Raw genomic sequence first — 11,723 nt, 5'->3', positions numbered from 1 at the left:
GATGACAGTTGAAGTAGGATAGGACGTGCTTCTTATAAAATAGAATGTATAGTTGAATTGATCTAAATGCGACTTTACATGCAATAATTATTTTATATTGATTATAAATGAGGAGTTAGATTAATTTATAAATTTTAATATTTTATTTATTTTTCTAATGAATCAATATATGTATGGATGGAGTGGTAAGTGAATAATGCAATTAAACTATTAATATAACAAAGAGTTTTCATAAAATTTCCCTAAACGTCAACTCTAAAAACACCACACTTTTACAGTACACACTGACACAAATTAAATAGACCTCCTTTTGGTGCTTTGAACAAAAGCCGTAAGGCCTCTAACAGTTCGGGCAGGCGCTCAAAATAGCTACACTTTGATCACTTTTTTCCTTTCACGAACGCACACAAATGCCATCTCTCTCTCTCTCTCTCTGTGAAAATCGTTTTTCGCAGAATTGAGGCTCTCAGCAGCATATACGACTGTCAAAATGAATCTTAGGCCGAGGCAGAGACAACCCTTTTCCGGGTTCACTAAAGCCGAGGTCTCCTTTACATTCTTTTCAATTTTTGAATGCTAAAACTTTTATCATTCAATGCATCCCAATGAGTGCTGGTTAGTCGTCTTGTAATCCAGTTTTCATGAGTTTCTAGGTGTCGTTCTGCTTTTATTTTTCCTGGGTTTTTGCTGAATTCCGCTGATACGTGTCTTTTAAGTGACTTGGTTTTCAATGGGTACGTGTATGGGTGAAGAGACTGTCGGGATTTGTATTCACAGTGAATCTTGAGTGTTGGGAGCCTTTTTGCTGTTTTCGTTGTGGATTTCTTGAGAAGGGTTTCAATTGTTGGACTATTTGGTGGTTCTTGATGTTTATGGGTGGTGCTTAAGAGAAGTTGATGAGAAATATTTGTTTCAATTACGTGATAAGAAGGTTTTACATTATTGTTTGACGGTGGTTTGATTGATTTTGAAATAGATGTTATTATTGTACTTGAACAACTTTTGTTTGTCAGTGGTGGACAAGTGTTCATTATGCAACTGAAATGCTGCATGGTGGATTGAACTTAAACAGGCAAGAAATTTAGGTGTTGCATTGTATATATTATATTTCCTTGGAGGTGATGTGGTAGTGGTAATAGTGTTTATAAATATTTTGGAGAGTTGAGTTAGTCGACCAGTGAATGCATCGACGCTGGAGTTCAAAATAGAACATTCTTACAATTTAATGCATCTAAGAATTTTTTATCCTTGAATTTATTTTCATAGGAAATTCTTGAATTGCAGAAGAAACTTAAGACAGTTGTTTGAGAAACTTATCTGATGTCATCAATGAAGCAGGTTGAGAAAATGGAGCAATTAATTATGGAGTCTAATGAACAAGCTCTAGACGAGGATTTCTTTAAGAGACTGGCAAGAGTTTTCAAGTGAGCTTCTCATGTGCAATAACTATCAAGTGCTTTCTTAAAATTTGTCTGCTTTATTGTGGACTTACTTCATTTATTTGGTTTGCAGTCGTTCCAGTAATCGAGCTGGAAAACCTATTTTGAAGTGGACTGAGGTGTTATCTTCTGCTTTTTTTTTTTTTGCTACAATTTGCAACTGGATTGTTTAGTCTTAGCTGATTGTTTTGAATACATGTGTTACTCCTTTACTTTAGATCCAAAGTTGGTTTCAGAAGGAGCAACAAAAACGGCCAGAACAGACTTCATTGGATGCAGCCGAGATATTTCCTGTTGTCCCAGAAGCTCTTACCCAGAATAAAACAACTGAAAATCTAAAAATGCCTGAAGGTGCTTTTAGTTAATTGGCTCTTTCTCTCTAGTTGCATGCTGGGAGTCATTCATCTACTTGTATTCTCTGTATGTGAGGTTGGGATTCCTCAGCAAATTGCATCATCAGTTACTGATATGTTCTCTACTTCGGAGTGTATCTTGCGTTTTCTTTTTGAACTAGGGCAATCTGCTTCTGAAGTTTTTTCATTTGTTTCCTTGCTGTTCATCATGCTTATTTATTTCGTTGTGTCTATAGTTGTCGACAGGAGTTGTGTATATGATCTTCCTTCCGGCTAATATTATTTTTATGCTTATTCATGAAAAAAGATTATTGGGATTCTGGTGCATAAAGTGCAATTAACAAACTCATGAAAATGACTAGCTTGGTTCAATGGCAGGAGAAAAGGGTCAAGATATATCCAGGTTGGAGTTTGAAGCTAGGTCATCGAAAGATGGGGCATGGTAAGACAATTGTATCTAGCAAAACATATAAATGCGGTGGTACTATCAGTCACACTGCTTAATTCGGTCCATTAATGCTGTATTCTTTGTATGTCATATCGGTTTCTAAGTGATGCATTTACATTTATTCAATATTCCTCCATGTTATTCTCCGATTATTGTGATTATTAATTACATAATGCTGTGATTAGATTTTTGAGTAATTTATCAACCAAGCTTATTCAATGAATGAGTACTTACATTTCAACCTAGTGCCATCACTGTTGTAGAACAGTTAATGAACAGATAAACAAAAAATAGAATCTTTTCCCTGTTTACTGTTTTTAGCATTACAGCTACGTAGCCACTCTCTCTCTCTTAAACAGCTAGCAGGAATTGATTTACATCCAACTCTTAAATACACTTTCCTCTCTTTCGCTGTCATTTCATGCTCAATGTGCCGTAGTACACATTTAAACCAACATTTTGGCATGATGATATAGTCCACTAGTAATACCCACGACAAGCTCACTCTTCCGGCTTTCCATTTACTTGGATTGATAGGGAGTAAGAACACGAGAACCAAGCCCAGGGATTAGTTTCGGAACAAAACCTCACTGAATGATCCTGTACTGGAGGTTTGAACTTGTCCAAACTCTCTCTTTTGTCCCGATGAAGCAATCATGGTTCTACTATTGCTGAAATGTAACACAAAGCAAAGAGTTAAACCTGACTTTATCAAGCATTATTTTCTGTTTTTGCCAAGCACACCCATGTAATCACTATCTATTTAATTTTATCTCTTTCACATTTTATGTTGTTTTACAGGTATGACGTTGATACATTTCTGTCCCACAGATTTCTGCGTTCTGGAGATATTGTGAGTAGTTATATTTTGTTTCTTGAGTTGATTATGATGTCAATATCAGTCATTAATTCTTTAGATGGTCGCCAGACAGTATGATTATGATGTGAATGGCAGGAACTCTTAAATGATAGTCATGAAGCAACGATACTGTATTATTCTATTTGTGTGTTAATTGAGAAAAATACTGATCCTCAAGAAACGCAGAGAAATATGTGGTTTATCAATGAATTTAGTATTGATATATAGTAGCTGATTGCAGGAAGTTTATGTAAGATATGTCGGGTTTGGAGCGGAGGAAGATGAATGGGTTAATGTGAGAAACGACGTGAGGGAACGGTCTGTTGCTTTCGAGCATTCAGAATGCCAGAAGGTGAAGGCTGGGGATCTAGTAGTGTGCTTCCAGGTACCATTTTTTTCTCACCAAACAGTATGTATAGATACATATAGACATATATACATTGGTGATTTTCATGCTAGTATTTTCTATCAGAAGTCATCATATAGAACCATACTAGAAGACATAAAGGGAATATAGAATAAATGCTGAGAACATAGTGCAAGTTTTCCCTTATTCATTATAAAAACCTGCAATTGCTCAAAGTTAGTATAATTATTTATAACACCCTTCACCTTTTTGAAATTGCAAAAACCTCTTATTTAAGTTTCCTTGTTAAAAAGAATCTTATAGTTACTTTTTTTGGGGGGATTAGATACAGAAGTATAACACCCTGTCCGGAAAGGACTTTGGTGGTTTATAAATATTGTAAAGTTGGAGGTAGGTGTTGTTAATTTCAAAGGGGAAAGCTACTGCCAGTACTTATACCACTATCAGGGGTGGTCACTGTAATCAATGCTTTTAAACATGCAACAGTAAACTACAAGTATGGGCTAGTTCAACGAACCTTAGCTATGAGGGATTGCTAAGTTGAAGGCACGAAGGAGTGTTGAAAATCAGTTTGCACATATGATGACATGCTGTCCTCCGATCTCTAGTATACTTGCAAATTTGGATCTCCTCTACTGTTGAGGGAATCATGTGTTCGTCTAGACTGCATATTCACATAATTTTTTGTGATCAGGAAAGACAAGATCAAGCAAGATACTACGATGCGCATGTCATAGATATCCAAAGGAGATTGCATGACATAAGAGGCTGCAGATGTCTTTTCTTGATCAGATACGATCATGATAATGCACAGGTGAATACTTCTTTCCTTCAATTATAAAGCTCTCCAATCTCAGCTGTGTTGTCTGCCGTAATTTTTCATTGTCATAGGAGAGAGTGCCTTTGAGGCGATTATGCTGCCGGCCAAACATGTTAGCGCAGTTGGAGAATAATTAGCGTACAGAGTATGAGCTTCTGATGCACATAATAGGGCCTTGGGGGGATGCCGAGATCATCTTGTGCCTTCGACCTCTTAAGTTTTCGTTTTCCTTTTAATTATATAGCCAGTAATCATTTGCTGCTGTGTGCACTGGTAAGCGATTGCTTAGAACTGATCTTTCTGGAGAAACTGCACCTGAGAGCATCCTTGTGAATGATGATTGATATTTATAGTAGATTATATTAAGTTATTGTGTCCATTTGTTGAGTGAATATTTTGCATGCATTATTAAATCGTTGTGGATGTCAAAACTAAGTACGGTGGCTCAATTGGTAAGGACGAATTTGCTTTTTATTGGAAGGTTGTATGTGTGATTCCATGTATTGATGGGAGGGGATTGGGATGGTTGTTCCAATGGCATGTCTTGTCTTTCTGGTGTTTGTCTGAACTGAACACACCCTTTTTCTCCTTTTTTAACAATAACAACTAATAATTGTTATAAAAGTAGATAAAAATCAACAAAAAGGTTATGAGTTCAAATTCCGCGCCAATTCTTTATTTACTTTTATATCAATTGTCTGCTTGTTTTAATAATATTAACTAATTATAAATTATTACTATTTATTTATTTATACTCATTATTATATGATTGATTGTTAAACTTATAATAGGAAATGATATATATATATACATATTTAATTCTTGAAAACAAAAAACAAAAAAGAACACGACAACATCTATATTAATACAAAAGGAAAAGATTATCCACACTCACAAAATAATGATTAATAATATCATTGTATTAATTTTTGTGAAGTAAAAAATGTTTTTCAATTGATAAGATAATCAGCTTATTCAATTTTTTTATTTAATATAATATATTAATTTATATATTTTTTTATTTTTAATATATTAACAGCGGTAATAACGTGTCGTAAGAAATAATATTAAAAAAATGGATGCCCGTCGGTCTGCACATGCCATATAAATGAGTTTGAATTTGTGGGCAGTCAAGAATTTGTTGGTCTAATTTTCAAATAAAAAGCATTTTTCTTTAAAATCATTTATAGCTCACTAATTGGAAGCCAAACACTTTTGTGCATAGGATAAATAATTGATATGGTCAAGTTGAATAAAATGTGGGATGTGAAAAATTTTAATAGTCTTTGTTGCTGTCTACCCGATTTTATATTATCACACCCCAATGTCGGATAAATTTATCAAATTTTATTCAAGAACTACTAACGGAACATTATTTCTTATAACGAACCATAGATGTGGATGGATTTCAGATCCCAATAACAAATATTTTTTATTATTTTGGAAAGTTTCTTAATTGAAAATATTTCAAATATTTGAACTCTAAATTTAAATTATATTTTGTTGAACAGTAAATATTTATTTATTTATTTTTAATAATGATACATTTGAAATAAAATTTTCAAATTCATCAATTTAATGTTATCTGATAATAGGTATAATTTTTAATTGAAATAGTGTGGGTAAGATTTTTTCTACTTAAATGAATTATGAGTTAATTAATGTGTAAAATATTACAAGGAGAAATTGCAATATTTGCATTATGCGTGTGTAACACATTGTAATCAAATTATATAAATAATCTATATTTATTTTTTTAAAATATTTTTTTCTAATTAAATATATTAAAAACTATAAATTTATATATTTTTTAAAAAATTATGAATTTTCCAAACAATACAATCAAAGAGAAATAGAGTGTTGTTTTGATAGTTTTGTGTCGTCTCTTTCTCTCACAAGTTTCAATAGTGTAGTGCATTTTGGAGCCACCGCCTTTTCATTTCCCCCCAATTTCTCAACTCTTCAACCCTAATTTCCCTAAACTTTCCCCCTCTTTTCCTCAAAAACCGTATACACAGAGTTTGATCGCCAATTGTCGGTCGATTGCTTTGTCTCTCGCGTCTCCTCCGTTTTTTCACTCAAAATTTCTGTCTTGTCACTGTGATCTCAGAGTTGATGAAGGAAAATTTGCGGACTTCTCGACGGAGTTGATGGACGGTCATAGATATGCCTCAACTGCGTAGCGGAGTGCGCAGAGGCCGCCGAACCGCTGCCCCGGATAAGGGGAAGACCGCAAGTAAAAAGGCAACTGGAAGAGCTGCTGGAAAACGAACAGTAGGGAAGATAAATAAGAACGTCGACGGTGGTAATAAGGATAAAGAGGTCTTGGCGGTCGGTGATGGTGATAGTGGAGAAAGAAATGATGATGCTGCTCTGAGGAAAACTGCGTCGTTTAAGATTGAGGATAATAATAACAGGTTAAAGGAGGTAAAAGAAGAGGTAGCCGAAAAGAAGATGGACGAGTGTGATAGTGGTGGGCGCGGAAGCGATAAGGGTTTGGGGGCTGAGGATGAGGGAAGCACTGCTCCTGTTCCTGAAAGGGTCCGTTACATAAATCTTTTAAGGACGTTCCTGTATTTAATATATGCAGACAGTGTGAGGAAGTTGTTTCGTTATAGTATGAATTCGTGTGTTTGCTTTGTGTGCATGTATTTGCCTGGGTGTGCGGATTAGGAGTTTATTTTTGGGTAAAATGCGTAATAGATATTGAGTTTGCACTATAATTTTTGTAGGTCGTGGACTGTCGGTTGTGAACTTGTCAGGCATGTCATTGTTTGTTACTACGTATTCATGTGCATCACTCACGCTAACATGCAGAAGCTGTCTATTTTTTCAAAGCCTTTTTGACCGTTATTCATGCTGGTTGTTGAATATCAAATATGGTTGCTAACTTGTTAATGGCATGGTATTGGTTGTTACTATGTGTTAATATCTCCTTTGGTTGTTACTATGTGTTGATCTATAATTCACTGTTTCTCTGCATCTATTGTGCATTTCTGACTTTCTGTATTCATTCTATTACATGATATATTGTTGCTTGAGTACCTTGGGGAAAAGTTATAACTTTTGCAGGCCTTAATGAGATAAAAGATAGGTTTCTCATTTGACTTGCTTGGTACCCTGCCTTGTGTCAATGAAAAGTGGACATAAAGCTTATGTCCTATATAAAAAAGCTATATCTTGCTTTTAGACTTTCCCTTGTGGTTATGGGCCAAGGTTCTGGTGGCTGTAGCTAGATTCTGCTTGAAAATCTTTTGTGTGTATATTTTGATTTTCTGAAGCACCTTATTGGATATGATGCTGGCTCCCTGTCACATTCAATTTAGGTTTGGTGTTAAGTTGTATTTCATCGTCTGCAACAGGTGCAGGTTGGTGGTTCTCCGACATATCGAGTTGAGAGGAAACTGGGGAAAGGTGGATTTGGACAAGTATATGTAGGTCGACGAATCAATCCCTCAAATCCGAATGAAAGAACAGGTCCAGGAGCTGTAGAGGTATGTTCTTACATACATTGGGCCCATGATCTGTTGCTGACAGCTCTGTGTCTATGGGGGTATATAACATTCTTTTATTTTTTTCTAGGTTGCGTTGAAATTTGAGCACCGAAACAGCAAAGGCTGTAATTATGGACCACCTTATGAATGGCAAGTATACAGGTGGGAGAAAAACTTATGTTCCCTTATTTCTTCTTTTAATTATTTCCTATATGTCTTCCGTTAAAAGTACAAAGTATAGCCGAGTGATATCTTTTGATCTTTGTAGTGCACTTGGTGGCAGTCATGGCATACCACGTGTACATTTCAAAGGACGTCAAAGTGACTACTATATTATGGTATGTGTCTGAAAGACAACCATTTTGTACTAGTTCATTTTCGTCATCTTGTTTACTCTTTGGGTGTGAAGGACTTTGGAAAATTTGCAGGTTATGGATATACTTGGTCCAAGTCTATGGGATGTCTGGAACACTAATTCCCACACGTTAGTCACCTTTTTTGCTCTCAATAGAATGAAATTTAATTTTTTGTGCTTTATGGTTTCTAGTGTAAGATCTTTCACCTAACATCTAAATATTCTTTTTGCAGAATGTCGATAGAAATGGTGGCATGTATTGCCATTGAAGCCATCTCCATTTTAGAGAAGTTGCACTCTAGAGGGTAATGTTCAATAATTCTTGCTCCAGTTGTGGTTTTGGGTGCCAGAAACTGTGACATCTTATTTACTACTGATGCTAAGCACATAAATTATCACTCTGTATGTTTCTTGATTTACTTGGGATAGTGCTGGACTTGGTATAGGAAAAGAGGAATAAGTTTCTTTGCTGGGGTGCTTGCTTGTCCAATAAGACAGTTGCACCCGATGTCTTTTTCTGATCAACAGAAATCCTATAACTGCTCTGCATTTTCATATTGTTGACTGGTTAAATAATTAAGTTTTGCTAGTGTTCATTGCCACGACTAGAAAAAAGGGTTAATATTTATTCCTTATCAGATTAATCCCATGCATAGAATGTTACCATTGTTTTCCTCTTGTTTCAAGAGGTATCTAAACTGGCATGCTCACCGCAAGCCCTGCAGATATGTGCATGGAGATGTAAAGCCGGAAAACTTTTTGCTTGGGCCACCTGGAACACCTGATGAGAAAAAACTATTTCTTGTTGATCTTGGATTGGGTAATATAACTGGCGCATTCTGTATTCTGTTTATTTTGAAACATATATCGAGCAATCCTTATCGTGTTTTCCCTGTTCTAAATTGCAGCTACCCGCTGGAGTGATGCTTCTACTGGACTTCATGTTGATTATGATCAACGACCGGATGTATTCAGGTAAAGTTATGATTACCCCTTTCTTCTCCTTATAGTCATTTATATTTTATTCTCTTTCAAGTTATGGTTTTGTTTATGCATGAAAACATTTGCTGCTGCAGAGGCACTATGCGCTATGCTAGTGTGCATGCTCATCTTGGAAGAACTGGTAGCCGTAGAGATGATTTAGAGTCCCTGGCGTACACCCTCGTTTTTCTTCTCCGTGGCCGGCTTCCTTGGCAAGGGTATCAGGTTGGTTTTGTGGATCTGCAATATGACTTTTTATTATGGACAGTTCGCTAGTGGCGCTTACTCTATATTCTACTTAGGGTGAGAATAAAGGCTTCCTTGTGTGCAAAAAGAAGATGGCAACTTCTCCAGAAGCTCTTTGTTGCTTCTGTCCTGCACCTTTTAGACAGTTCGTTGAGTATGTTGTTAACTTAAAGTTTGATGAGGAGCCTAATTATGCGAAATATATATCCCTCTTTGATGGAATAGTTGGTCCAAATCCAGACATCAGGCCAATCAATACTGAAGGTGCCCAGAAGGTATCTTGAAATTTTATTGTATGTGTTAAGTTTTATTAACCTTGAAAAATTGTGGAAAATTTTGTTTTCTTCTTGTTGACTTACTTTTGCATTGTGAAGCTCATATATCAAGTGGGACAAAAGAGAGCACGACTTATGATGGACGATGATGATGATGACGAGCAACGAAAGAAAAAGGTTCGCCTGGGGATGCCTGCTGCACAGTGGATTAGTGTGTATAATGCCCGAAGACCAATGAAGCAAAGGTATCGTGGTGTAGCTCTTTCAACTGTATTCTAGGATGTTTCAGAGGAATACAGACCCCTCCTTACATTGGTTTTGTAGATATCACTACAATGTTGCGGATGTTAGACTGGCTCAGCATATTGAGAAAGGAAATGAGGATGGACTATTTGTAAGCTGTGTGGCATCTTGTTCAAATCTATGGGCGCTGATTATGGATGCGGGGACTGGTTTTAGTTGTCAAGTTTATGAACTGTCTCCTTATTTCCTTCACAAGGTCAGTACTGATGCACTTTTTGGGTCTTTATATAGCATTTCAGCTATTTGATATTGTATATGTGACATTCATGAACTTGTGGCTGCTAGTACTTTAATTCCTTTAAGACATATTTGGAGGCAAATTAACTAATTCCTCTCTGTTTTATGAGCTGCAGGAATGGATTATGGAACATTGGGAGAAGAACTATTACATCAGTGCAATAGCAGGGGCTAACAATGGGAGCTCATTAGTGGTTATGTCAAAGGGTTGGTATCACGATTCAAGACCTGGGTATTTTCTGATTCAGTATGTGATTAGCTAATGGTTTTTGGGTGGTTTTACCTTCAAAAATACAGGCACCCAGTATCTGCAGCAGTCATATAAAGTTAGTGAATCATTTCCATTTAAATGGATCAACAAAAAATGGAGGGAGGGATTCTGTGTTACAGCCATGGCAACTGCAGGAACTAGATGGGCAATTGTTATGTCACGTGGGGCAGGGTTTGCGGATCAGGTATACTGCAGTCCTAGTTACTTTTTGTAATATTGCCCCTTCACACTAACTGAAAAAGAATAAAAAATAAATGAATTAAACTACTTATTTTCATTTATCTTTTTCAGGTTGTGGAGTTGGACTTTCTTTATCCAAGCGAAGGCATTCATAAGAGGTGGGATGCTGGCTACCGTATCACATCAACTGCAGCAACATGGGATCAATCAGCCTTTGTTCTTAGCATTCCCCGAAGAAAACCTTCAGATGAGACACAGGAGACGCTTCGGACTTCTGCGTTCCCCAGTGTACATGTTAAGGTTGTCTTTTCATATTCTCTTTCATGTTCTTGGAACAGTTTTGCCCTGGTTGGCCCTTAGAGTTGCTTATATTTACTTGCAGGAAAAATGGGCAAAAAATCTGTACATTGCGTCTGTGTGCTATGGGAGAACTGTATCTTGAAGGATCATTTTTTGTTGGGAATCCTAGCAAGTTCACAGGGGCATTAACCCCCTTCACTGAGCTATATTCGCACATTCCAATTTTTTCCCTATTGGGGATGGAATCACAAGTTCTTCTCCAGCCAAACTGACTCATTGTGCCTATCAGGAGCTTGATGTATGCTTCCCCTTAGCATCAACATACAGAATTATATGTAACACCTAGACTGCAATCATGTCTAATTGTCTTTCCTAGTTTTAGATCTCCAATGGGTTTAGTTCAGTTATTGGTTAAATTTTGTATAGCATCATGCGGTAATTAATTGAAGGCAGAGTGCAGCTGCTGTATTATGATTGTGATTGTATTATGAAACATACAATCCGGTTTTGCAACGGAGACTGGGTGTTGTCAGTTAAATGCCCGTTTCTTATAAGGCTTGTTCAAATTATTTACCGAACTTTTGCCCATGATTTTGTGGATCAGGAGGTTGACATGGGAGTGACATCACTAGTCTGATAGCAAACTTAAGAATTGTGGTTGATTATATGTTAATTGTTGTGTGCATTGTTTTGTAGCTTGTTGGAAATGTAAACTCAACAGAGCAGAGCAAAATAATGCTATGGTCTAGTAACCTTAGTTGAGTTCAATGGTAAGAAGTGTATTTTCGTTGGACA

At 36.3% G+C, this 11,723-nt stretch overlaps 2 protein-coding genes across 5 annotated transcripts; both read left to right on the top strand.

Moving 5' to 3' along the window:
• The first annotated feature begins 302 nt into the window (after nt 1–302).
• LOC105172514 (protein SAWADEE HOMEODOMAIN HOMOLOG 2) lies at nt 303–4,665 on the top strand. Of its 3 annotated transcripts, none has more exons than XM_011094019.3 (9): nt 303–544; nt 1,336–1,424; nt 1,513–1,558; nt 1,658–1,790; nt 2,171–2,234; nt 3,042–3,093; nt 3,341–3,484; nt 4,161–4,280; nt 4,358–4,665. In XM_011094019.3, exons 1-9 carry the CDS (start codon nt 491–493, stop codon nt 4,421–4,423), a joined length of 768 nt encoding a protein of 255 aa, XP_011092321.1. In that variant the 5' UTR covers nt 303–490; the 3' UTR covers nt 4,424–4,665. The 3 variants fall into 3 exon arrangements, with proteins under 3 accessions (XP_011092321.1, XP_088734086.1, XP_011092402.1); XM_088877960.1 differs by having other exon boundaries at nt 1,285–1,424; XM_011094100.3 differs by having other exon boundaries at nt 304–544; nt 1,339–1,424.
• Nucleotides 4,666–6,166: 1,501 nt separating this feature from the next.
• On the top strand, nt 6,167–11,482 carry LOC105172435 (casein kinase 1-like protein HD16). 2 transcript variants are annotated; one of them, XM_020695464.2, is made up of 16 exons: nt 6,167–6,827; nt 7,649–7,780; nt 7,869–7,942; nt 8,049–8,118; nt 8,209–8,264; nt 8,369–8,440; nt 8,861–8,955; nt 9,044–9,110; nt 9,212–9,341; nt 9,419–9,637; nt 9,737–9,882; nt 9,989–10,136; nt 10,294–10,384; nt 10,475–10,632; nt 10,740–10,928; nt 11,011–11,482. In XM_020695464.2, the coding sequence occupies exons 1-16, from the start codon at nt 6,453–6,455 to the stop codon at nt 11,068–11,070; spliced, it is 2,082 nt and encodes a 693-aa protein (XP_020551123.2). In that variant the 5' UTR covers nt 6,167–6,452; the 3' UTR covers nt 11,071–11,482. The 2 variants fall into 2 exon arrangements, with proteins under 2 accessions (XP_020551123.2, XP_011092199.2); XM_011093897.3 differs by having other exon boundaries at nt 6,169–6,827; nt 9,962–10,136.
• The last annotated feature ends 241 nt before the right edge of the window (nt 11,483–11,723 follow it).

The sequence above is a fragment of the Sesamum indicum genome, linkage group LG1 (genome assembly GCF_026168435.1).
Source record: "Sesamum indicum cultivar Baizhima isolate 11 linkage group LG1, ASM2616843v1, whole genome shotgun sequence".
In the NCBI taxonomy this organism is placed as follows: Eukaryota; Viridiplantae; Streptophyta; class Magnoliopsida; order Lamiales; family Pedaliaceae; genus Sesamum; species Sesamum indicum.
The sequence above is the reverse complement of the archived record's forward strand: the minus strand, read 5'-3'. Positions and strand labels throughout refer to the sequence as shown.